Source organism: Pyrgilauda ruficollis, unplaced genomic scaffold (assembly GCF_017590135.1).
Source record: "Pyrgilauda ruficollis isolate IOZ18807 unplaced genomic scaffold, ASM1759013v1 scaffold457, whole genome shotgun sequence".
Classification (NCBI taxonomy): domain Eukaryota; kingdom Metazoa; phylum Chordata; class Aves; order Passeriformes; family Passeridae; genus Pyrgilauda; species Pyrgilauda ruficollis.
Window position 1 is genome coordinate 16,446 of NW_024526122.1, and position 24,461 is coordinate 40,906.

At 49.0% G+C, this 24,461-nt stretch overlaps 5 protein-coding genes across 6 annotated transcripts in view; 1 reads left to right on the forward strand and 4 right to left on the reverse strand.

Annotated features, from left to right (window-relative positions):
• Nucleotides 1-1,590: 1,590 nt before the first annotated feature.
• On the reverse strand, nt 1,591-6,073 carry LOC121359577 (feather keratin Cos1-1/Cos1-3/Cos2-1-like). Its single transcript, XM_041478610.1, has 3 exons — nt 5,949-6,073; nt 2,260-2,344; nt 1,591-1,917 (listed from the first exon to the last, which is right to left on the reverse strand). The coding sequence occupies exons 1-3, from the start codon at nt 6,071-6,073 to the stop codon at nt 1,591-1,593; spliced, it is 537 nt and encodes a 178-aa protein (XP_041334544.1).
• Nucleotides 6,074-8,561: 2,488 nt separating this feature from the next.
• Nucleotides 8,562-11,109, reverse strand: LOC121359578 (feather keratin Cos1-2-like). Its single transcript, XM_041478611.1, has 3 exons — nt 11,054-11,109; nt 9,231-9,303; nt 8,562-8,888 (listed from the first exon to the last, which is right to left on the reverse strand). Exons 1-3 carry the CDS (start codon nt 11,107-11,109, stop codon nt 8,562-8,564), a joined length of 456 nt encoding a protein of 151 aa, XP_041334545.1.
• A 1,818-nt stretch (nt 11,110-12,927) lies between these two features.
• LOC121359581 (olfactory receptor 6F1) lies at nt 12,928-15,361 on the reverse strand. Its single transcript, XM_041478613.1, has 3 exons — nt 15,321-15,361; nt 15,149-15,224; nt 12,928-13,872 (listed from the first exon to the last, which is right to left on the reverse strand). Exons 1-3 carry the CDS (start codon nt 15,359-15,361, stop codon nt 12,928-12,930), a joined length of 1,062 nt encoding a protein of 353 aa, XP_041334547.1.
• A 2,205-nt stretch (nt 15,362-17,566) lies between these two features.
• On the reverse strand, nt 17,567-20,007 carry LOC121359582 (feather keratin Cos1-2). Of its 2 annotated transcripts, XM_041478614.1 has the most exons (3): nt 19,971-20,007; nt 18,235-18,326; nt 17,567-17,893 (listed from the first exon to the last, which is right to left on the reverse strand). In XM_041478614.1, the coding sequence occupies exons 1-3, from the start codon at nt 20,005-20,007 to the stop codon at nt 17,567-17,569; spliced, it is 456 nt and encodes a 151-aa protein (XP_041334548.1). The 2 variants fall into 2 exon arrangements, with proteins under 2 accessions (XP_041334548.1, XP_041334549.1); XM_041478615.1 differs by lacking the exon at nt 19,971-20,007 and having other exon boundaries at nt 17,567-17,874; nt 18,235-18,295.
• Nucleotides 20,008-22,354: 2,347 nt separating this feature from the next.
• Nucleotides 22,355-24,461, forward strand: part of LOC121359580 — a 3,214-nt gene continuing 1,107 nt past the window's right edge. The window contains exon 1 of the mRNA XM_041478612.1: nt 22,355-22,406. Within this exon, the coding sequence (XP_041334546.1) occupies nt 22,355-22,406 (52 nt within the window). The remainder of the gene's footprint in view (nt 22,407-24,461) is intronic.

Below are 24,461 nucleotides of genomic sequence, written 5' to 3' on the forward strand. Positions count from 1 at the left end.
GACTGTGTGAATATACGTAGGTGCAAAAAAATTTGTGCATGATTCCTTTCTGACATGCTTAAGTGTGTGTGTGTGTGTGTGTGTGTGTGTGTGTGTGTATATGTGTGTATGTGTGTGTGTGGCGTGTGTCCCTCCTCATGAGGGATTGCTCTGCTTACAGGACATTCTCCACTTCTCTACCAATAAGCTCCACAGAGCACCCAGAGTCTGAAAGAACTTCAGTGTAGCTGAACGAATGTGGCAAAGAATTACCCTCACCTCAGGCACTGAAATGCAGTGTTCTCTATCTTCAATCCTCCTTTTCTTACTGCCTCAAAGCTCACATTCTGCTGATGATGATTCCTGGTCCAAATTAGGACAATTTCACGCCAGTTTGGATCCTTAGTTTAATTCACTGTAAACAATATTGGGAATGCCTAAACATGGCTTGCAGTCCTCATTCCATGCTTCTCCAGCCCAGGACAGTGCTCTTCCAAGATCTAGGGATTTCAAAAGGACGAGGCTTGCTTTATGGGCAGCAGAAGGCTAAGAAGTCCTGCCAGCTTCATCCAGGCTATGCTCAAGTGAGTCTGCTTGCACTGCAGTGTCAGTGCTGTCTGCTGTGAGACACATCTCTGCCTTGTGTTCAAGCCAATGCCAAATGTACCAGTGCATTCAATCAGCCTGGTGCTGTGCCAGGCAGAGGCTGAGACCTTGGATTCAACATGTTCTGATCTAAAGGACCATGGCATAGGGAAAAGAAGGTGCTCAATGGGTATTTGCCCTCACTTTCTACTGAGTCATGAAGGGGAGAGGAAAATGGAGTAGAAACCATGGTCGAATGCAAAGGTTGTTTTCTGCATTCCAACTCCCATTATTCTGCAAAGGAAATTACGTCCAAGACCCTCACTTCAACAACCCCAGTGCAGTTCTGACCATACTGACAGGAGCACCTTTGCTCAGGAAACCATGGGGCTGCTATTGCTTCAAGGTCTCCCAGCTTTCTGGGTATTGGTGGGCAAAGACACATCAAGACAAGGCTTGATGGTGTCTGGAAGCAGAGCAACCAGGGGATGTCTTCCTCAGCTCCAAGAGATTGTACCCTTAATAGCTGCACCTCCATGGTGCCCCAAAATTCCATTCTTCTGTGAATGGAGAAGGGTCTCCTTATGCCCTCACCCACTTCCATGACTAAGCAACACCTTTATCCTTTGTCATTCAGAAGTGCAACCAAGGGAAGGACCACAAAGACACCAAACTTGAATGCAGCAGAACTTTAATGAAATGGAAGAAGGAAACAAAGCCACTGAAAGCAGAGGTCAGCAGCACAGGCAGCGCCAAGGGCAGCAGGGAGTCTGCACTCCTTGGCTCTGGAATAGTTCCTGCATAATATTAGTCTACCTGTCCCACAAAGGGGAGAAACCAAATGGTCCCTATCAAGCTGGCCTTTGGGGAACGTAGAAGCACATAGGAACCAATGCAAACAATGAAAAGGGAGAGAAAGGCAAGTTCGATCAGCTATTGTGCAAACAGCACTCAAAACCTAGATCCTCTGCCCAACACCGTGTTCTGAGTTCCTCAAGATGTCTCGTTGGGGCTTTCTCAGCAGCTTTAGCAGGGACGACATCTGTTGCCACCATAGCGCCTGGTGATGCAGGAGAGGTCAAAGCCCCCAGAGTTGATGGGCACTCCTTCACAGCTGAGGATGTTGCCAACAGCAGCAGAGGTGGAGGATCCCACCACAGTGTTCTGTGGGAAGGAGCTGAGGATGGGCCCAGGCAGGGTCACCACCACAGCAGGCGGCTCAATAACAACAGTGGAGTTCTGGCACTGCCTGACACAGGGCTCATTGCAGCTGTTGGCCAGTGGAGTGGGGCCACAGGGCTGGCAGGGACGGCACTGGGTGTTGCAGGACATGTCTTGAGGCTGTAGACGCACCTGGCAGAAAGAGCAGAGAGGAAACAGAGCACAAGGCTGGGTGGGTGGTGAGGAGCAGCCTGGTTACCCCATCACAAAAGAGCCAAGGCCATCACGAGTGGGAAGCTGGAGACTGGGCCAGGAGCCATACAAAGAGCAGCCTGACTCAGGAAGTTCTCTGCCAGGGCATAAAGCAAAAGGAACCACCATCACCAGCCTCTCTCTATGCCAGCCTCCTCCCCACTTTCCTCTCTCATGACCAGATGCTCCAATCCCCAAATATGAGAAAGCACATGTCAGTTGAGTTGTCCACCAAGCAGAGATCTCACTTTGGCAGAGAAAGAGAAGGGGCTTCAGACTCACCTGATTCCCAAGCAGAAGGAAGCAAGAGAAGTGGATGAGAGAGCAGAGACTAGAGCAGAGACTTGGGCTGCCTTTTATACCTGCCCTTCACTGCCGCGGGACCAGGGGCAGACTTTGCAGAGGTAACAATTTCCCAGCAAGCTCATCTTGAATGTAAACTAGCACACCTAATGATATGGGCTGTGCTTTTATTTCCTGCATTGCTGCCTTTTCATTTCCAGGTTTGTTCCATGCCCGTTCCCCAATGAAGGCTTCTTCTGATCCCTGGGATTAAAGGCCCCAGGATTTCTAAGGCAGGAATGCAGCAGTGCAGGCAGAAGACTCAGTTTATGTACTGCACAGGCCCAGACCAGGAAAGTGATGCTATCCTGATCACTCTTCTGGGATTGTTTGAAGTGTTGTTTTCAGGAAGAAGCTGCAGCGCTCATAGAACCGTAGAATCATATAATCATATAATGGCTTGGTCTGGATGGAACTCCTTCATAAAGAGAAGCAGTGACACTCACTAGATGAGGCTGTTCCAAGTCCCATCCAAGCTGACCTTGAACACTTCCAGGGATGTGGCAGCATCAGCTTTTATGTGAAGTTCCATTGCCACCCTTTGAGTAAGGAATTTGTTCCTAACATCAAATCTACATCTTTCCTCTTTTAGTTTAAACCATTCCACTTTGTCCTATCAGTATCTGCCTGTGTAAAAAGTTGGCATCCATATTTTTGTAACCCCCTTCACATACTGACTGGCCTCCATGAGGTCTCCTCAAAGCTTTCTCTTCTCCATGTGGAACAACCCCAACTCTCTCAGCCTATCTTCATGTCAGAGTTGCTTCAGCCCTCTGAGCATCTTTGTGGTTTCCTTTGGACCTGCTCTACCAGGTCCATGCTTTTCTCATGCTGAAGACTCCATGTCTGAACCCATGTGGGGTCTCACAAGATCAGAGTAGATGAGGAGAATCACTGCCCTCAACCTGCCAGTCAGGCTTTTTATGATGCAGCCCAGGATGACTTTCTGGCTGCAAGTGCAAACTGCTGGCTCATGTCCCGGTTTTCATCCACCAGAACTCCCAATTCCTTCTTCACAGGTCTACTCTCAATGAGTTCATCTCCCAGTCTGTCTTCATGTCTGGGATTTCCTAATGCAGGTGCTGCACCCTGCGCTTGAGCTTCTTAAACTTCATCAGGTTCTCATGGGCCCACTTCTCAAGTTTCTCAGGTCTCCTTGGATAGCAATCTCCTTCTGTAGTGTCATCTGCACAGCTCAGCTTTGTGTCATCTGCAAACATGCCAAGGGAACACTCGATCTAATATCCCTGTGATTGAAAAAGATACTAAAAAGCACGAGTCCCAAGACAGAGCCTTGAGACATGCCCCTCTTCTCCTACCTCCATGTGGTCATAGAGCCACAGACTAAAGTTGTGTCCATCCAGCCATTTTCATATCCGCAATAGCGCGCCCTTCAAATCCATGTGTATTGGGTTTGCATGGCCTGGTTTTGGTAGCAGGAGGGCTACAGGGGTGGCTTCTGTGAGAAGCTGCTGGAAGCTTCCTCAGTATCCAGCAGAGCCAAAGCCAGCTGGCTCCAAGACAGACCCAAAGCTGGCCAAGGCTGAGCCCATGAGAAATGGAAGTGGTGCCTCAGGAATAACATATTAAAGAAGGAAAAAAATTATTGCACGGGTGTAGTTGTGGCCAGAGGAAAGCAGAGTGATAATATGTGAGAGAAATAGCTCTGCAGACACCAGTGGAGAAGGAGAAACAGGACCTGTTCCAGGCTCCAGAGCTGAGATTCCTCTACAGCCCCTGGTGAAGACCATGGTGATGCAGCTGTGCCCCTGCAGCCCACAGAGGGCATGGGGGTGCAGAGATGCACCTGCAGCCCCTGGAGGAGCCAACACCAGAGCAGGTAAATGCCTGAGAGGAGGCCATGAGCCTGAGGGAAGCCTGTGCTGGCAGGGACCTGTGAAGACAGGGGCCCATGCTGGAGCAGATTTACTGGAATGACTTGGGACCCTGTGAGGGTTCCTGAAAGACTGACCCCATGGAAGAGTGACCCACATTGTAGCAGTTCTTGGGGAACCATAGCCTGTGGGATATGGTTCCTAGCCTCCTTCTCATTTTGGATAGGTTTATGGAGAACTTCTCCCCTGGGAGGGACCGCACCCTGGAGCAGGGGAAGGACTCCCACTCCTCTCCTTGAGCAGCAGCAGGAACAACCTGTGATGAATTGACCATGAGCCCTGTTCCTGTCTTCCCTGCTCTGCTGCAGGGGATGAGGTGAAGCTGGGAAGAAGGGGGAGGTAGAGGGAAGATGTTTGGTTTTTTTAATAAGGCTTGTTTTATTTCTCATTATCCTCCTCTGATTTTATTGGTAATAAATTCAATTAATATGCCTTAGTTGAGTCAGTTTTGCCTGTGAGAGTATTTGGTGAGAGGTCTCTTCCAGTCCTGATCTCAACTCATGAAGCATTGTTATATTTTCTCTCCCCTGTCCACTTGTAGAGGAGAGTGATAGAGTGGCTTTGGTGGGTGCCTGGCAACCAGCAGGGTCAACCCACTATACCATCCCTTCAATTTGGAGATAAGGATTTTGCGTGGACTGTGTTGAAGGCCTGACAGAAGTTTAGGCAGATGACACTGGCTAGTCTTCCCTTGCTTACTGTTTCAGTCACTCCATCCTTGAAGGCCACCAGATTGCTCAGACATTACTTGCTCAGACATGACTTGCCCTAAGAGAAGCCTTGCTGTCTGTTTTGGATCACCTCCTTGTCTGAATATGACTTACAGTTGCTTTCATGAGGACCTGTTCCATGATCTCCCCAGGCACAGAGGTGAGGTTTACCAGTCTGTGATTCCCTGGGTCCTTTGTATTGCCTCTTTAAAAATACAGTCTGCTGCTGGATGCCCAAGGATTCCTGTGCACGAGGATGGGCCATGTCCTTCCCTATCACTCCCTCCTCGGCTCACCCTGATGGTTATTTGTTGTTATCTCCCCATGTGTGTGCATTGGGCTACAGGCTCTGACCCCATCCTACCTAACTCTGCCCTCAGGAAAACTTCTGGCTTGTTTTGACTTGTCCACTCTCTGAGCAGTCTGTGAGTACACAAACAATGCTGTGAGCTTGCCTGGGGCCTTGCCCTTCCCTGCTGTGACTGTCTCCTGGTGTCCTCAGCAGAGTTCACAGCAGGGTGTGTTCCTACATGTGTTCATGTCTTTGGTGCTCTTGTGTGCAATCAGACTAATGTGAATGTAGCACAGGTGCATATTTGACAGGTGCATATGAACACATGTCCTTTTGTGTCTCTCCTCACCAATAGATTGTGTTGCTCATGGCAGGGACACTCTCCACAGCTCCGTTCACAAGCTCTGCAAAGCAGCAGGACCTCAAGTGCAGCTGAAAGGTAATGGCATCAGCCTCCTGGAAACCTCTCCAAAAAGAGGCACTGTAATCAACCTATTTCCTGAACCCTGCTTGTCCTGATCCTCCAGAGCTCATACTCCACTGATGGTGAGTCCAAGCCCCAACAAGGACTACTGATTTAGATCCTTAATGTAGTTGAGCATAACAGGATTGGGACTGCCTCAGCATGATGGGCAGCCCCCTCTGCCTGCCTCACCAGATCAGGACACAGCTGCTAGAGAGTTCAAAAGGATGGGGTTTGGTTTATCCTGGAGAAAGAATAAGGAATCCTACTTGCTCTCCTTGTTCAGGCTGTGTCCAAATTGATCTGCTTCCAAGTGAATTGTTGGTGCTTCCAGGTGTGGGACGCAGCGTTCCTTCATGCCAAAGCCAATGTCAAATGTATTCATCCAGATCATCGCCTGGTGCTGTGTCAGGCTGAGATCTTGGCCCAAATAGGTACTGAATTAAAGAATCACAGTACATGTTATTGGTGTGCATTGAACTGGAAGGACAGAGACACTGTGTGTTGCACAGAGGAAGCCAATAAGCAGGGTTACTGGGCAGATGGGCACCAGTGGGGGATGCCCCAGCAGTCACTCTGTGGTGCAGATGTCACAGTGTCCCTAGGTGGGAGTGCTGCTTCTGCCCTGGGTCTGCCTGTGGAGCAGAGAGAGTGGGGGACTCCAAGGGTGCCAAGCAGAGCAAGGAGCTGGACTGCCCCTATAATAGCAATTTACGCAGTGACAGCAGTGCAGGTCTTGTGGGTGAAAAGGTGAGGCTAGTCATCATAGGAATATTGGCCAACAAGTTGAAGGAGTTCAGAGACTCTTCCCTAAATCTCCAACAGGAAGACTGTGCAGGAAACTTTCCCTGTTAGTCCCTTCATACTTCACCTGCTGTTTGAGCTCAGCTTTGCCTTCATCAGCTTCTTCCCTACACTCAGGGAACTGTAGACAATCTGAGATTGTCAGTTTAATCACTCACTTAAGCTGAGGGTGGAAGTCAAAAAAAAATTTTGGAGTATCACAGAAAAAAAACAACCAAATGTCTGCATTAATAGTGAAACCAGATGTTCTTCACAGAAACTCAGAGATTACTGCCATGACTACATTGTGAAAAGGAAGAAGAACATTGTACACTAGTAGGTCCAACTTTCTCTAGGGACACTCTGTGCCATGATGTCATCAGCCCTGTTACCCACCATCTATAAACAGTGAAGGTATGGCTAAAAGTGAGGATTTCCAACAGGTATGCACAGGGTACAGACATTCATTAGAACTGCAGTCTGCAGAACTTGGCTTACACAGTCCCCATCAACCTGATTGCCAAGAGTGATGTGTTCAGTGCCCTGATACCTCTGTCATCCTGACCGACCATTGGTCAAACAGGCAAGAGGAGGCAATGCCATCAAAGGACTTCACAACCTCACTTCCTGGAAGAAAAGGACACCTGTCTGCATTCCAGACTCCCAGATGGGGAAAGGGCAATTTACACAGTCTCCATCATGGATGGATGGATGGATGGATGGATGGATTCTGTTTATCCAGCCCTTCCTGACTGAGGCCTCTGATGTGCTTTTGATCAAAACAGTGCCCAAGAGCATCAGACTAAGCAAGAGGGACGTTTGTGAATAAAACTTGTCCACCACAGACAGCACAGATACTGCTGAGTGTGTCCAGAATGACTTTGCACAGAGCTTTTCTGGAGCAGTGCTGGTCATTACACAGCAGGGCCTTTGAGGCCCTGAACCTGAGCAGAGCTGCTCCATCTGTGGTTGGGAGTGACAAGGTACCCCTGAGCAGTGAAGGGTCTGTGGGCTTCCATTACTGTCCTTGGACTGCCCTGGCCCATGAGGGTTCACAGGGACTCCAGTGTGAGGCCCACAGTGGTTAATCCCAGCACTGACGTGTGAATGGTGCCACGCCTGCCAAAACCCGGGCCCTGCCACAGGCCTTACGTGTGGCTGTGGGGCTGCAATGAGGAACTGATCCCAGCTGTCCATGCCCATTTGTGCTGGCCATGGTCTGAGGCTGGGCAGTGGAGTGAAGATGGAGATGAGGCCTTGGGCCAGCTCTGAGGCTATTCCACACAACCACACTTCTGACATCCTTTGGGAACATATTCTGTCTACCGCAGCACAGCACTGACCAGAGCAAGAGGTGCCGCATTCCCATGATCCTGCAGGTGCGTTTGTTCCAGGACATCATGTGGAATTCTAGTTGATACATGAAGTTTTTGCAGGAGGTGTTGGAGGTATATCTTGGCAGAGACACTGAAGGGAACAGGCTGATCACCATGGGGTATCTGGGGATGTTTTGCATCCTGGCCCAGGATCATACCCCACGTAAGACCCTCTGCAGTGTATCCCAACCTCACATTTTTCTGGATGAAGGGTCTCACTACATTGTCACCTTATCCCCTGCCAGGATCAACACCATTCTTCCCCGGCAGCCTGCAAGGGCATGTGTGGAGGGAAGGACAACCTGGAGACCCAGCCTGAGATGCAAAAATCTTTATTGAGTTTAAAGAGGGAATCAAGGTTGTTACAAGCACAGACCCTCACTGCAGGGATCTGGAGGGACAAGCAAGACACTTCACCTCTTAGCCATGGTGAAGTCCGTGCAGGGCATCCATTTGCCTTGCCTGTAGAGTACAGGCTGGCTTGGAGGAGCCTTGCTGCCGAGGGGAGCAGAAGGACACAATGAAAATAGAAACAAGGAGATATGTAGGAAAGACGTAGGGCTTTTGAAGTGCCTGAGCTGGGCCCTTCTTTCCAACATTTTCAGGAGGAACTAAAGATGCTCAGTTCCTCTGAAAGAAATGACCTGAAGATTCTTCCTTTGTCCAGCACCATGCCTGGAGATCCTGGGGACACTTCCCAAGACCGATATATGCCCAGCACCATTAGCAAGGGAGGCCTCTCCTTCCACCGTAGCGCCTGGTGATGCAGGAGAGGTCAAAGCCCCCAGAGTTGATGGGCACTCCATCACAGCTGAGGATGTTGCCAACAGCAGCAGAGGTGGAGGATCCCACCACAGTGTTCTGTGGGAAGGAGCTGAGGATGGGCCCGGGCAGGGTCACCACCACGGGCGAGGGCTGGATGGCCACGTGGGAGTCCTGGCACTGCCTGACACAGGGCTCATTGCAGCTGTTGGCCAGTGGAGTGGGGCCACAGGGCTGGCAGGGACGGCACTGGGTGTTGCAGGACATGTCTTGAGGCTGTAGACGCACCTGGCAGAAAGAGCAGAGAGGAAACAGAGCACAAGGCTGGGTGGGTGGTGAGGAGCAGCCTGGTTACCCCATCACAAAAGAGCCAAGGCCATCACGAGTGGGAAGCTGGAGACTGGGCCAGGAGCCATACAAAGAGCAGCCTGACTCAGGAAGTTCTCTGCCAGGGCATAAAGCAAAAGGAACCACCATCACCAGCCTCTCTCTATGCCAGCCTCCTCCCCACTTTCCTCTCTCATGACCAGATGCTCCAATCCCCAAATATGAGAAAGCACATGTCAGTTGAGTTGTCCACCAAGCAGAGATCTCACTTTGGCAGAGAAAGAGAAGGGGCTTCAGACTCACCTGATTCCCAAGCAGAAGGAAGCAAGAGAAGTGGATGAGAGAGCAGAGACTTGGGCTGCCTTTTATACCTGCCCTTCACTGCCGCGGGACCAGGGGCAGACTTTGCAGAGGTAACAATTTCCCAGCAAGCTCATCTTGAATGTAAACTAGCACACCTAATGATATGGGCTGTGCTTTTATTTCCTGCATTGCTGCCTTTTCATTTCCAGGTTTGTTCCATGCCCGTTCCCCAATGAAGGCTTCTTCTGATCCCTGGGATTAAAGGCCCCAGGATTTCTAAGGCAGGAATGCAGCAGTGCAGGCAGAAGACTCAGTTTATGTACTGCACAGGCCCAGGCTCGGCAAGTGATATTACAGTCTGGATAACTCTGGGGGGCTGTTTTGAGTTCCAGCAATCCTCAGCTGGCTGCCCAAGGACTCCTGTGCATCAGAATATGTCCTGTCCTTCTCTTTCTCTCCCTATGGTCACTTCTTCCCCCCCTGTGTCCATGGACTCTGCAACTGGTTTTCACCCCAATGTGCCTAACTCTGCTATCAGGAGAAAATTCTGTCTTGTTTTAACTCATGCCCTCTTTGTGCAGCACAGAAAATGTCATGGGCTTGTCCAGTTCCTTGTCATTCCTCACAATTCTCCAACCCTGCTGCAGTTGTCCCCAGGTGTCCTTAGAAGAGTCCACAGTGTGTTGTGCTCCTACAACCTAGACTTCTACAGGACAGAAAGGTGGGCCCCTGTAATTCTCATGGAGCTCAAGAAGGCCAAGTGTAAGGTCCTGAATTTGGGTTGGGTCATTCCCAAGGATGGACACAGACTGGGTAACGAGTAAACTGAGAGCAGCCCAGCCAAGAAGGACTTGGGTATACTGGTGAATGAGAGGCTGGACATGACCTGCAACGTTCACATGCAGCCCTGGAATTGTATCCCAGAATTGTATTGCATCAAAAGAAGAGTTACTACCAGGTATAGAAAAGTGGTTCTCACCAATACTCTGCTCTTGTAAGACCCCAGCTGGAGTGCTGTGTCCAGTTCTGGGGTCCCCAGTGTGAAGGTGCTGAAGTAGGTCTAGAAGAGGTCACAAAGTTGCTCAGAGGGCTGCAGCCCCTCTGCTATGGAGACAGGGCTGGGAAAGATGAATGTGTTTAGGCTCAAGATTGTTCTGGGAATACCTTAAATTACATTCCAGTGGCCAAAGAGGATACAAGAGAGATGAACTCTCTCTTTTTTACAAAGAGAGGGACTTTTTTACAAGAGCATGGAGTGACAGGTCAAGGGGGAATGGTTTCCCACTGAAACAGGATAGATTTTTACTTACTAAGAAAAAATTCTTCCCTCTGAAGGTGGTGAGGCCCTGGCACAGGTTGTCCAGAGAAGCTCTGTCTGCCCCATCCCTGGAAGTGGATACTATAGTGCTGTGAAGCACATACTCATGTGACTTTCACAGTTCCTTCTAGATCCAGGGATTTTGATGATAAAAACTGTCCAAGAAACCTGACTTGGGGCAGATCTATTGGAGGCTACACCATAAACAAGCAAACGAGCCTTGTCAATGTTCTCTGCTTACAATAACAGTGCAATTCTCAGAGCAAGTAGCCTACTGGCTCTTTTTCCTGTCTCATCTCTATGGGCCTCTACTGATGGCCACAGCTGGAGAATGAGGCCTTTGGTAGGAAGCACAATTGCTCTTACCGTTTTGACACTGTGGTCACAGAAGCCCAAGATGGGAAGGACTCTTCCTTACCCTGTGTCAGCAAGTGAAAAACAGCCACCAGCCAGACTCTGGACAAGATTCTTCCTGCCCTCATACACTGCTAGAGAGTGGTCTCACTCTTTTTCAAGTCTCTCCTTTTCAGGGAAATCACCAGTGCTGGAGGGAGCTCCCATGTTCTTGGGTCTGTGCCAGTTTCTCTAACAGCTGGTAACATCTCAATGATCGCTTCTCCTCCCATGAGCTAAAGGAAGGGTTCTGGGGATCTATTTTCAGGCAACCCCACTACAGCACTTCTTATGGAAACTCAGCTCAAGGGTGCTGAGTTTCCAGTGGATCACACCCTTTGAACTGGAATCTGTTTCTCAAGAAGTATCATCCCCTTTGCCCGAGAAATCTCAGGGTACTCCTTTGTTTTTCTGCTGCTGTTCTGGCATAGCCTGCCTCTCCCAAGTGACCTGCTCTGGAAGCCCTGTGTGAGGCTTTGAATACCACTATTTATTTCAGCGGGTTCTAAGCAGTGTTGATGAGGAATTCACAGCAGGTCTCAGACATTCTGCTGTGTCTTGGATATTTTTGACATTTCAGATCCTGCTTTTTGTTGCTTTCCAGGACTGTAGAGGGCTTCAACACTCCCAACAAATTTGTTCCAATTTGTTCCAAAATGCATCATTCCTAGGCAGAAATGACAAGCAGTGATGTCTGTCTGAGGATTAATCCAGTCTCAGATTCTTTCTGCTGTCCCAGGCATTTTCACAAATGCCACTGAAAAAGAGAACAGCTGACAAAGGGTGGGAATCAGCCTGTGCCTTGGGCAGTGGTGCCTGGGCCTGGATACAGGACTAAGTGCCAAGTGCCCAAGTGGATGCAGGAGGTTTGTGAATCTCCTCCAGAAGTGCCATTGCTTCTAGAAGGGAGGAGTAGATGTTCAGTTCAGACTCAATCATCTGAACTGGAGAGCTCTACACTCAGGTGAAATTAATCCCACACTCTCCATAAAGGTGTGTTTACCATTATGAGGAGCTGATGCCTCCTCATTATGAAGTGGTTACATGGACTATCGTTACTTCCAGTGTGCAAAAAGAAAAGCTTTGAGAACACAGTTAATCTGTTCTTAAATGAAAATTGGGAGGGGAAAGGAAGTGCTGTTTGGAAGTGCTAATATCCTCCCAAGGAGTGTAAGGAGAGACTTGATTCCCAGCCAGCCTTCCACAGCTCTGCACTTTGAGTGCTTTGCCAATCACATTAAAGTTTTTCCACAACAAAGCCCAAAATGGGTGGAACAATGTACTGCTAAAAATGATGTGGGGTTTTAGATGTGGAAATGCCCTGACACATCTAGTATGAAGCACACCATTTTGCATAATTTTAATTAAAAATAAGAGAGTAGATTCAGATACTAAGGAGAGGAAAGAAGAGGAATTATGCAAATTTTGTTTGCAGTCTTATGCCAGGAATAATGGCTATAAGTAGAGATATCAGGCATTACCATATTTTATCTTGAATCAGATTTGAGGAAATAGCTACAAGAATGTGGCATAGATACATCACAAAACATCAGGCTAAATGGAAAAACATATGTCCACTTCCTAAAGCAACATTTCCTAAAGTTGCTGGGATTTCTTTAGGAGATTCAGAAAAACCCTGACAAAATTTAGCACTTGGCAAACTGGAGTAGAAGCCTTTGGGAGCACCATTCCTCCAGCTCTGTTACAGAACCGTTTATGGACAGGGTTTGTGACCCTTTCCAAGCACAGCACTTTAAAGGACTGGGAGGCATTCTGAATTACCTGAGAATGAACAGAGGGTGGTGGGAGAGAAGAACTGAAGCTCAGCCTAGCCAGAGATGGCTGTAAGGTGATATGAGCTCACTGGGGAGTTGGGGGCTTCTCGCTGCCTGGGATGTCCACACAGACCTACATTTCAGAAGGGATCTTCTGCAGGGCAGAAGTCGTGGGAGGGCAGGGATGAATCTGTTCAACTGATACCCTGCTTCACTTTTTCTGGAATGCCCATCCCAGAGCGAGCCTCACCTCTTTGTTTCTGAGTGTGTAAATGAAGGGGTTCAACAAAGGAGTTACCACTGTGTTAAATGTATTCACGATTTTGTTCAGATCCAGGGAGGTCTGGGCTGATGGCTTGACATACAGGAACATGGTGGAGCCATACCAGATGCTGACAACACTGAGATGGGCAGAGCAGGTGGAAAAGGCCTTTTTCCGGCCATGGGCTGACTGGATCCGCAGGATGGAAGAGATGATGTACATGTAGGAGACCAAGGTGACCACACAGGAGGCCACCACAACAATTATGGAGATGAGGAAGGTTGCCAGCTCCACAGGCCATGTATCACTGCAGGAGAGGGCAAGGCAGGAATCTATATCACATAGAAAATGATTGATGACATCTGGCCCACAGAAAGTCAGCCTGGATGTCAGAAAGGCCAATAGGGAAATGGCCAAAAAGCCTCCCAGCCAGCAGCTGAGTGCCAGCCGAACAGAGAGGACATTGTTCATGAGGGAGCTGTACCTCAGGGGGCAGCATATGGCTAAGTAGCGGTCATAGGCCATGACAGACAGGAGAAAACACTCAGTGGAGCCTAGAGAGAGAAGAAAAAACAACTGGAAAATGCAGACACTGAAGGAGATGGTCTGGCTAGTCCCCAGCATGACTCCTATGGCTTTGGGAACAACACCCGTAGTATACCAGATCTCCAGAAAGGAGAGATTACAGAGGAAAAAGTACATTGGAGTGTGTAGGTTGCTGCTTCTCCACACAAGGGCTATGATGGATGCATTACCTATCACTGTCAGGATGTACATCAGTGCAAACACCACCACAAATGAGACTCGGAATTGCCATGTCCCTGGGAAGCCAAGAAGGATGAATTCTTTTACAGTTGTCCTATTTGCCATGTCCTTCCAAGTGTTGAGGTCCATCTGCAAAGAAAGAAAAGTTTCTGTGAAAGTTTGCATGCTTGTGCTGGTCCTTCAGATGCTACAAGTAGTGAAAAAAAATCACCATCTCTGAAAATGCAGTTGGTGCACAGCATGGGAAAATGGCAGTTTTCCTATGTTAAAATTTTCATAGAAATCCTCCCCTGATGAAACACGTTTGGACAACTAGATCTAACCTGAAAATCAGATGTACCCCAACAAATGAACATTTGGAGAAGTGTTTATCAGACTGTGCATCTCCTTTGCAGCATGGGGCATGTAGTTACTTCTGTGAGATGAAAATCCCACTTAGGATGGGGGATTTGTCCATCCCAAATATGGACACCAGGCTGAGGCACTCCAGCTATAGAAAAAGCTGTTACAAGTAGGAAGGCAATAATATAACTTGTAGTCTCCAAGGCAGGCAATACTGAGGTGTGATATCATCAAATGCAGCTGAGGAATACAAATACTGTCATGATAATGTGACATTGCAAGAGATTTTCCCACCTCTTCTATGTCAGTTTATTACCAGGGATTGAGACTGAGCTGCAGCCATGCAGGGCAGCAGGTTAGTATGCCAGTCACTACTCAAGGTCTCCTATACTGGCTTTCTTCTAAGCCTCAGAACAGGAAGCTTTTGCAAATACCTTCATTTCCCTCACTGATGTCTGCTTCTCAGCATAGCTACTAGGGGTATGATCCACCTCTTTGCAATTTTGCCATTTCAGAGTCAGAGGATTTCTGCTGACTAAGCTGAAATATCTATGGTGAAATACTCCTATCTCAGCTCCTCAGCTTAACCCCCTTCTTTCTTCACAGACAGAGAAAAAGCATGAGGGAGACATGGCTCATTTTGTCTTAAAAGCATGGCTAAAAGCTCTCTAGAAGTACCAGGTTGTCTCTGAGGTCTAAGGCAGGAGTCTAGTAAGCACCTGGATGTTATACATCTCAACTTGGGCAGAGATATTCAGCCTCAGCAACTGAAGGCAAAGTCCTCTGACTTGAATTCCATTAAAGGTAGCTCTGCTGAACTGTTCCTGCAGACAAGGGAAAATCCTTGATCAGTTCTCTAGAAAAAACATATTTTCAGGTGGATATGGAAGACAGATGGACTAAATTACCACCTGACTCATCCCTTTCCTATCTTCCTCCACAGCAATATATACCAGAAATCTCATGTACTTAAAGAGTAAAGAAGCCTCCCTTAAACCAGCTCCCTTTAAAGATGCAAGGCATTGGAGGTCTGTGCTACATGTCTTGGGCAGGGTTCACTCACCAGATTTTCCCGTGGCAATGATCCAAATGACATTTTTTCATGCACCGTCCTTCCAAGATAGCCATGGTTCCCTTGGCTAATAGAGAGCATTGAAAAGAGGTAGATTTATTGGGGGGAACTCTGGATTCAGGTGAAGGTGTGTGGACGAGCAGCTCTCCCCTTGCTGACTCACTTCAAGCTGATGGCAACTGCCTGACCTGGTTTCCTCTCCATCCAGTAGGATCTGACAGCTTCCACTCCTGATCTTTTCCCTCTAACTGCCACCACTGTAATTCCACTAAAGAGAGCTTTGTGTGCACACACACAAAGTGAAAACTCTCTTCAGCTTAGCTTCATATAGTGAGATCATACACCAGAGAGTCACCAGCATCATCAGCATAAGAACATCCCCACACCCACCTCATTAACACAATGAAGCTCCAGCTGGCCACACCTAGGAGACTGTTTTCTGTTTTCCCTCTGGGATGCTCCAGGGAATTTGACCTCTGGGAGGCCTTATAGGCTTGTCAGAGATGAATAGTACTCTCTCTTCACACAGGCCAATTAAAGAACAGCAGTGCAATTCCCTAAGTGGCTGCTAGGCTGGGTGTTTGCCTTCTGCCTGCAGCTGTGGTATGAGAACCTTGTCAGGAACTCAGCTGACATGGAGATGTCTGAAATAGTCATGTTCCAAGAGACTGGTGTCAAGCATTTGGTGCTGGGTACTAAGAGGGTCGTGAAACCTCCAGGGTGAGAAGTAACTCAAGGCAACTATGGGCACATGAATAGACAGTAAGCCAAGGAACTCACCTACCTCATTTCAGAGCCTCTAAATGCAGTTAAGGCCTCTGTCTTCAGTTTTAACTGAAGTGAAGAACTAAGTAAAGATCTAAGTTCAAAATCAGATGAGATATTAGTAGAGGAAAATTGATTTCCCCTGACTCTAAAAAAGATGTCTTCTATTGAGGTACTCATCTTTGCTCCATTCATCACCAGCTGAGAGAAGTAGGCACTCTCAAGCCTTAGTTCAACCCTTACAAAAAATGATCTCTTACAGATCAGGTAATACATGTCTTACAGACACCTATTTTTCTTCTGTTGACACTCAAGATAAACTAGTCAGCTGGCTTAGACTACACACACACTTCTCATCCTCTAGACATCTTGAGTTAGATTCACCTCCAGAGAGAGTCTGTCTGCACTGTCCAGAATCACCACACAGGTGCTAGACTTGACAGAGACATTTTCTGCAAGTCCTGTGTCCCAAGCTTCAGTGTGATTGAGAGAAAACTGACCTGTACTTGGTTTGAGGTGGAGATGCAGCTAATGGGAATAAAGTTCTCTGCTTGAGCATATTTGCTGACCATGAAGCCGTCTCCCTGCCATTTATCTGTCCTATCCATGGAAATGGATGTGGGGTTTAGCCATGGGATGGAGGTGTTGAAGCCTGTGGGTTCATTTGTGATTGCTTAATGAAGCAAGCCATGCACACATGACCAGGTATGCAGGCCCTGATTTGAGCTTGTCCTAGTTGGGGAGTTCAGAGGCCCACCACTGGTCATCTGCAGGATTTTTGTCTCCAGAAAGATGATTCTTGCTCTTTCCTGGCACATCTGCTTTGGGATGGAGTAAGTCCCATGGGTGACCTGATGTCCCATCACTGACTGTGGGAAGAATCTACAGAGTATGTTAGATCTGATCCTGAAGATGGTTTGTGCTCCCCATCTGCAGGACATGCTCTGAGACCAAGGAGTCATATATGAGCAGAAATGTTGGAAGGCTGAGCCTGCTCCCTGGTGTCTGTGGAGAAGTCAGGGATGTCTTCCTCAGCTCCAAAGGACAGTGCCTGAATGGGCCCCACTTCTGTGTTTCCCACCCTCCCCTTCCTCTGGGAATAATCAATGGTCTACTTGTGTCCCCACCTTTTCGTCCATCACCCATGGCAACACCTTTTAGTCTCAGCAACTTGAGACAAGGACACCAAAAAAGGATTACATGGAGACTGAGTATGAGATGCAAAAAGCTTTATTGTCATTGAAGTGGGAAATTAGTTCCCTTATAGAGGAGGCTACTGGTGGTGGTGGTGAGAGACCACATGCAACTGCAGCAAGTCTGGGCCCACTTTGGCACAGACACTGGAAAGCCAACGGGGTATCCATCTGCCTGCCCTACAGTGGGTTGGCAGGGGTTAGCAGATCCCCCACAGAGGCTCTGAAAGTCTTACAGTCCAGAAATATGGAACACAAGAGAAAGGTGGAAGAGAGAGTAAGGCAGGGAAAGCAAACACTGGCCATGTTTCAGAGAGCCCCACCAGCCCTCCTTCAGAAGGGCAGCATTGGTTGCACAGCACCTCTGAATTTGATGGCCAGAAGCTCTGTCCTCAGTCCAGCATCAGCTTCTGGGTTCCTGGGGGTCCTTGTGAGGGCTGCACCAGTGGCTTTAGCATGGACGACATCTGCTGCCACTAAAGCGGTTGGTGATGCAGGAGAGGTCAAAGCCACCAGAGTTGATGGGCACTCCATCACAGCTGAGGATGCTGCCAACAGCAGCAGAGGTGGAGGATCCCACCACAGTGTTCTGTGGGAAGGAGCTGAGGATGGGCCCGGGCAGGGTCACCACCACGGGCGAGGGCTGGATGGCCACGTGGGAGTCCTGGCACTGCCTGACACAGGGCTCATTGCAGCTGTTGGCCAGCGGGGTGGGGCCGCAGGGCTGGCAGGGCCGGCACGGGCTGTAGCAGGACATGGCTGGGGGCTGCAGATGAACCTGAGAGACAGGGAAGGGAACGAAGCAGAGCGCAGGCACATGTGAGGAGCCATCAGCCATGAGTCCATCATCCCACTGCAATTGCAATGGTACCTGCTTAAGCCAGAAAGCAGAAACTGGGCAGTGAGAGAAAGGGGTTTTCCTCTAAATCCTGACACAGTACTGCAAAGTGTCACATTGTTTCTTCAATAAAGAGCTCCCTCAGCCAAATCCGTGACACTAAGTCAGATCTTAGTTCTTCTCTGACCCCTCAGCAGCAGTAGCACTAAGACCTCTCACAGGCTATAGGAACACACATCTGCTTCACCAGAAAAGGACAGGGGAAAGAGCTTCAGACTCACCTGGGTCCCAAGGAGAAGGAGGCAGAAGTGGATGAGAGAGCATGAAGTTGGACTGGCTTTTATATTCACTCTGAGTTGCCCCAGGCCCAGAGGTGGCTTCTATGAAAGTGATAATTTCCTAAGGTGCTCATGATGTATGGAAAACATCGCAGTTAATGACATGGGCTGGGTGCTTGTTTTCCGTGTTGCCACCTTTTCATTTCCTGGCTTATGTCATAGACATTTCTTCATGGAGGCTTATTCTGAGTGCTGAGATTGAGACGCCTCAGGATTTCCAGGGCAGGAATGCATCAGTGTCTGTGGAATCTTCTCCTCAAGTACTGAATGGGTGCAGTGCAGGGAAATGAGGTTGGCCTGGAGCTCACTTCTGGTGTTGCCTGTGGCCTTGTTGATTGGAAGGGGTGCAGCTGCTCCCAGCTCTTCAGCCCTTGACTGGTCACCCAGATATATGCCGTGATACCACTGCAAAATTATATGCCATGTCTCTTTCTTCCATGCTTCCCAACTTGCTCCAGTGTTTGTTTGTGTTCAGAATCTCGGGCATTTGGGCTGCACTGTTGGGTTTCATTTTCTTGCTCCTACGGCTCTCCTTATGTCCTTCCAATAGCTCCAAGGAGGGAGAATCCTCAAATCATCTGGGCAATGTGAGCCAGTGCTTGGTCACTCTCAACAATAAGGTCTTTCCTATGTTTCACACAGAGCTTCCAGTGTTCCAGCCTGTGCTTGTTTCCTGTGGTCCCATCACTGGGCACCTCAGAGAAGTGCCTGGCTCTGTTTGCCTTGCACCCTCTGGATTTGGGTTGCATGGCAAGGTTTTGGTTGTGGGGGAGCCAACACCAGAGGGATTTAAGACTCATCCACCACTGGCCAAGGCTGAGCTCATCAGCGATGGTGGAAGCACCTCTGGGATAACATGTTTAGGAAGGGAGGAAACAACTACTGTGGAACAGCAGCCAGAAGAGAGGTTAGAGAAGATGTAGAAAGAAACAACCCTGCAGACACTAGTCTCCGTGAAGAGGGGAGGTAGGTGCTCCAGGTGACCCCATAAAAGTTCATGCTGAATCAGGCTCCTGTCAGGACCTCTGGCCATGTGGGTGACAGGCCCGTGCTAGCACAGGTTTGCAGGCAGGACTTGTGAAGAACTCATATTGGAGAATTTTTGGGGTACTGTCTCCCATGGGAGGGACCCCATGCTGACATAGGGGAAGTGAGAGTTCCTTTTCCTAAGGATAAAAGAGCCACAGAGATGTGTTGAACTGACCACAACTCCAAGTCCCTACCCCTTTGGAAGGGAGAAAATCAGGAGTGAAGTTGAGCCAAAGAAGGGAGCAGTGGGGGGGAAGGTGGTTTTAGATTTTAGGTTTACTTCTCATTACCCTATGCTGACTGGATTGCAATAAATAAAATTAATTTCCCCAATGTGAGTTGGGTTTTCCCATGAGGGTAATTGATGAGTGATCTTTCCTGTCCTTATCTAGCCCCAGAAGCTTCTTGTATTTTCTCTCCTCTGTCCAGCTGAGGAGAGGGATTGATGGAACAGAGCCATTGTAGAAGACTGTTGGAATCAGCTGAGTGGTCCATTGAGGTGAGATCTCTTTTTAGAGAAAGCAGAGAACAAGAAAGGGTTTCAGACTCACTTGATTCCCAGGGAGAAGGAGGCAAGAGAAGGTGATGAGAGAGCAAAGAATTGTGCTGGCTTTCACTGTGGACCTTTACTGACTCAGGCTGCCAGAGGTATCCCTTCTGGAGGTGATAATTTTCTGACAAATTCATCTTGAATGCAAAACACCTCATTTAATGCTGTGAGCATCTCATTTAATGTTTGGTTTCTTAAATGGCTGTGTTTTCTCTTCCTGCTTTATTTCTGGCACATTCCTCAATGAAGGCATCTTTTGCATTACAAGATGAGAGGCCCAAGCATTTCTGCATCAAAACACATCAGCGTCAGCACAGGACTCACGCCACATGCTGCAGGAGTCCATTAAAAGTAAATTATGTCAGTCTAGGTCACTCCGTTGGGATCTTAGGGGCTTTGTCTTGAAGAAGTGGCCTTGTTTCTGGGTTTGACTGTATCCCACCAAACACAGAGCCCAGGACAATTCAGGTGGCTGGCTTTGCCTTCTCCTGTCATGCACCAGGGATACAGAAAGGGGAAGAAAAGGTGGAAGGTTTTATTCAGCTGTCAGAAAGAAAGGCAAATTACATAATAAAGGGGCTTCCCTAAGAACAAAGGTGGCAAAAGGAAGAGTAAGGGAAGTGTAGGACTGCTGCTGAATGAGATGAGGACCCTGGTGACACAGGATAGAGAAAAAGCTGAGGTGCTGAAGGCCTTCTTTGCCTCAGTCCTTATTAGCAAGGCTGGCCTTAAGGAATACCAAACATATATTGGGGGTAAAGTCACGATCAGGGAGCACGCACCCTTCACGGAAGGAGATCAGGCCAGTGAATCCTTAGCAAACTTCACTTGCAGTTTGTACTTCCTGTTGGAATGTACACACGAGTGGTAAGGGAACTGGCTCCTGTCATTGCCAGGTCACTCTTGGTTACCTTCAGCCAAGCATGGTGACTGGATGCTGGAGCAAAGCAAATGTCACTTCTGTCTTCAGAAAGGGAAAAAGGAGAACCCAGTGAGCTGCAGCCTTCTCAGCCTCACCTTAGCCCCTTAGAAAGTGCTGGAGCAGCTAGTCCTGGAAAGCTCTCCTAATCAAGGCATGTCAGTGATGAGAAAGTCACCAGGAGGGGGTCAGGATGGCTTCACCAAGAGGAAGTTATGCCTGATCTTCTTGACAAAGTGCTGTGGTGATGTGACAGGCTCAGGAGAAGAGGAAAGAATGGTGGCTCTTCTCTACCTAGAGGTGAACAATGCCTTTGACACTTTTGTGTGGATTCCTGTAGGAGTGTCACAGAGAAGCTGTTGATGTTGGATGAGCAGACAGTGAGGTAGAATGAAAACTGACACAGGCACAGGGATCAATGATCAGCAGCACAAAATAAAGTTGGAGACCAGTGACTGGTGGTGCATCTAAATGGTGAGGGCTTGATGGGTCCTGTTTTATGTGGGTGATGGGACAGAGTGGACCCTCAGCAGATTTGCACACAACACCAAACTGGGAAGAGAGGCTTATGCATCAGAGAGTCAGGCTAGCATCCAGAGGGACCTCAGCAAGCAGGAGAAATGGGCTGATGGGAAACTCATGCAATTGAACAAGGGAAAGTGCAAATTCAACAGTATCCCCAGGTCCATTGGATCAGGTGTTGCCAGGAGCTCAAGAGAGGTGACTGCTCCCCTTTATGCAGCACTGGGGGGGACACAGCTGCAGCGGGCTCCTCTGCCACCCTTCCTCTGTGACCATATCAGTGACAAAAGGGAACAGTAAGAGAGTGATAAGGTGAGTGGAAAATTCTCTGTCCTACCAGGCTCAGAGAGTTGTGGCCATTGCTTCAAACTGGTAGACAACTCTGGGGTCTCTCAGGGATCAGCAGTAGGACTACTAGTGTTGCATGTTACCATGAATGTCATGAATAGTGGGAAGGAGGACACTGTTCACAAGACTGGAGGTGACATGGAACAACAAAGAACAGGCAGTGAACTGGCCTCTGTTGCCCAAGTTATTCCCAGAAAATCCTGGAACCACCTGTGCAAAGGAAACAGGGAATACAGACTAGACTCTGGAAGTTCTCTGCAACAGGAAAATAGGCAAGGAACAGCTGCTGGAACATGGGGCTTTCAGCCTCCTCACTGCCATCTGCAGAAAACCCCTGACTGCAGTTTCCAGCCCCTGAGCACAGACACAGCTCGGGGAAGCTGCTCCATCTGCTGGTTCAGGTCCCTGTTGCTGCCTCAGGCTGCAGCTGGAGCTGTTCCGGCTGATTCTCTCTGAAATGTACTTGCTGGAGGAGGGGGAGTCCATTTGCCAGGACACCAAGCTGTGTCCGTGCAGAGCCCGAGTGCTCTGAGCCCGGGCGAGAGCCCGAGCGGCGCCAGCGCAGGGTTCAGACGGGGGCGGAGCTGGGGGCGATGGAGAGAGAGGAGAGGAGAGGAGAGAAAAGGAGGGGGCACAGTGAGAGAACAGAGCCGGGGCTCAGGGGCACAGCGAGGCTCGGCCGGCGGAGCGGCGGCATGCGGCGGTGTCGGGGCGCGGGGCTGGCGGCGCTGGCCGCGCTGCTCATCGGTGCGTGGGGCTGGCGGCGGAGGGGTCGCGGTCTGGGGATGGGGTGATCTCGGAGGCTGCCGTCCTGTCTGGCTTCTTCTCAGACCGGTTCCCGCGAACTGCTCTCCCGTTCATCCTTCCCTCTTTTCCATCCCAAACTTCTATTCTATGCCAGAACCTTCAGAAACATTCTTTCTTTATAACTCATAAAATCAGTCCTTACCCACTGCTAATATTCTTCTTGTCTTTTTGTGCTTTCTCCCATATCTTCCCATTCTCCAGTGACTCTCCTAATCGTTCTGTCATTCACACATACATCTCTCCACAAGCGATTAATGGACACTTCCATTCCTGCATCTAAGGTGCCCTGGTAACTGTTTTCCTCCTCATCTCTCCGTGTTCCTGACTGCTTCTGCGGGCTTTCTTCTGGGGATTGGCAGGCGGAACTGGGTAGAAAGAAGGAGATGAAGTTTATTTTTTTTGTCTCCCTGGCAGTGGCTGAGGTCAGAGCCCAAGTGGAGCAGGAGCCATTCCTGGAGACCACCGAGGGTACCAGCATCACCATCAAGTGCTCTCACCCCAGTATCCGTACAGGCGATTTCATCTACTTCTACCGTCAGCTGCCGGGCCAAAGCCCCATCTCAGTAGGTCAAGGCATGAGAGTTATTTGCATTGAGGCTTTCTGAGGTGACAAATAAATCTCTGTCCCTGCAGAAATGTCTTTGTTCCATACTGCCAGATGAATAAGAAGCAGCATTCTCCCCGGGATTTATAAGGCAGGTATGCATTCCATCCCACCTGATCCTGGAATTCACTTCTCTACATGTTTTGCTCCCATCGTCAGCTTTCCACAAACACCAGGGATGTGCATTCAGCATCTTCCTCAAATAGCAGAATATATGGAGGGAAAAACAGTAAATCTGTTGGAGTAGAGGAGCATTTTTCGGGAAAGTATTTTGGACTATTTTGACTTATCTCTGCATTGTGAAGTAACTGAGGAAAGAAAAATATCCCCTGGGCTTGCCTGGGACCTTGTCCTCCCACAACCCAGCCCTGTTGCCTTTGGCCCCACATGTCCTCAGCAGAGCCCAGGGCTGGCTGTGTGCAGCACCGTCAGTAGAAGAAGAATGTTAAAAACTCCTAGTGCACATGCACGAGTTAACAGTACCACAAACACACTCTGGAGCTTGCACACACCTGAATTAACTCATAGCTCTGCATGGATGAAGAGGTGTGTGTACACATATTTCCGAAGGGGACCCAGGCAGAGACACATCTCCTTCTGCCATGTCCCCACTGATGTGCAAACACCCACACTCATTCCTGTTCCTGCTCCTGCACCCAAGTCTGCGCACGCACATCAATGTGAACACTTCCATCCAGAGATGTGAACACATAAAGCACATCCCAACATGGATGTATTCCAACACACTTAGATATACACTCTGCCTTCCTCCCTCCTCAGCTTAGCCTGATACTTATCGGTTTTTGCCTCCCCATGTGTCATTGCTGTACTGTTGGTTGCAACCCTGCCCTGTTAAAATTGCCTTCAGGAAATTAGTCGTGTCTCATTGGACATGTGACCCTCTGTTCTACCTGTGAGTACACAATCCATGCCAGGACCTTGCCTGACTCGTTGTCCTTCCCCACAAGGCTCCAGCCCTGCTGCACTTGTTCCCAGGTTTCCTCACCAGCGTCCATGGCTGATTGTGTCCTTGCCTGTGTTCCTGGTTTGTGTGCACTTGTGTTCAGGCAGGGTCCGCAGGAATTCACGTGGGAGCCCAAATTCTTGCATGGATTCACCTCGATGTGCAGGTGCCCGTGTGAGTGTGTGTGTGCGTCTGTTTGTGTGTCTGTGTGTCTCTCTTTGTGCGTGTGTGGGTGGGTATCCCCTATTGTGTTACTCAACCAGTGAAATGCATTGATCTCACTGGAGACATTCTCCACTTCTCTGCCCTGAGCATCACAGAACAGCATTTGCCCAGACTCAGAAGGATCCTGGGGGCAGCTGAACAGCAGGAGATTTGTCCAGGGAAGAGGCGCTGAAATGCAGTCCCTGCTTCCTGAGCCCTCCTT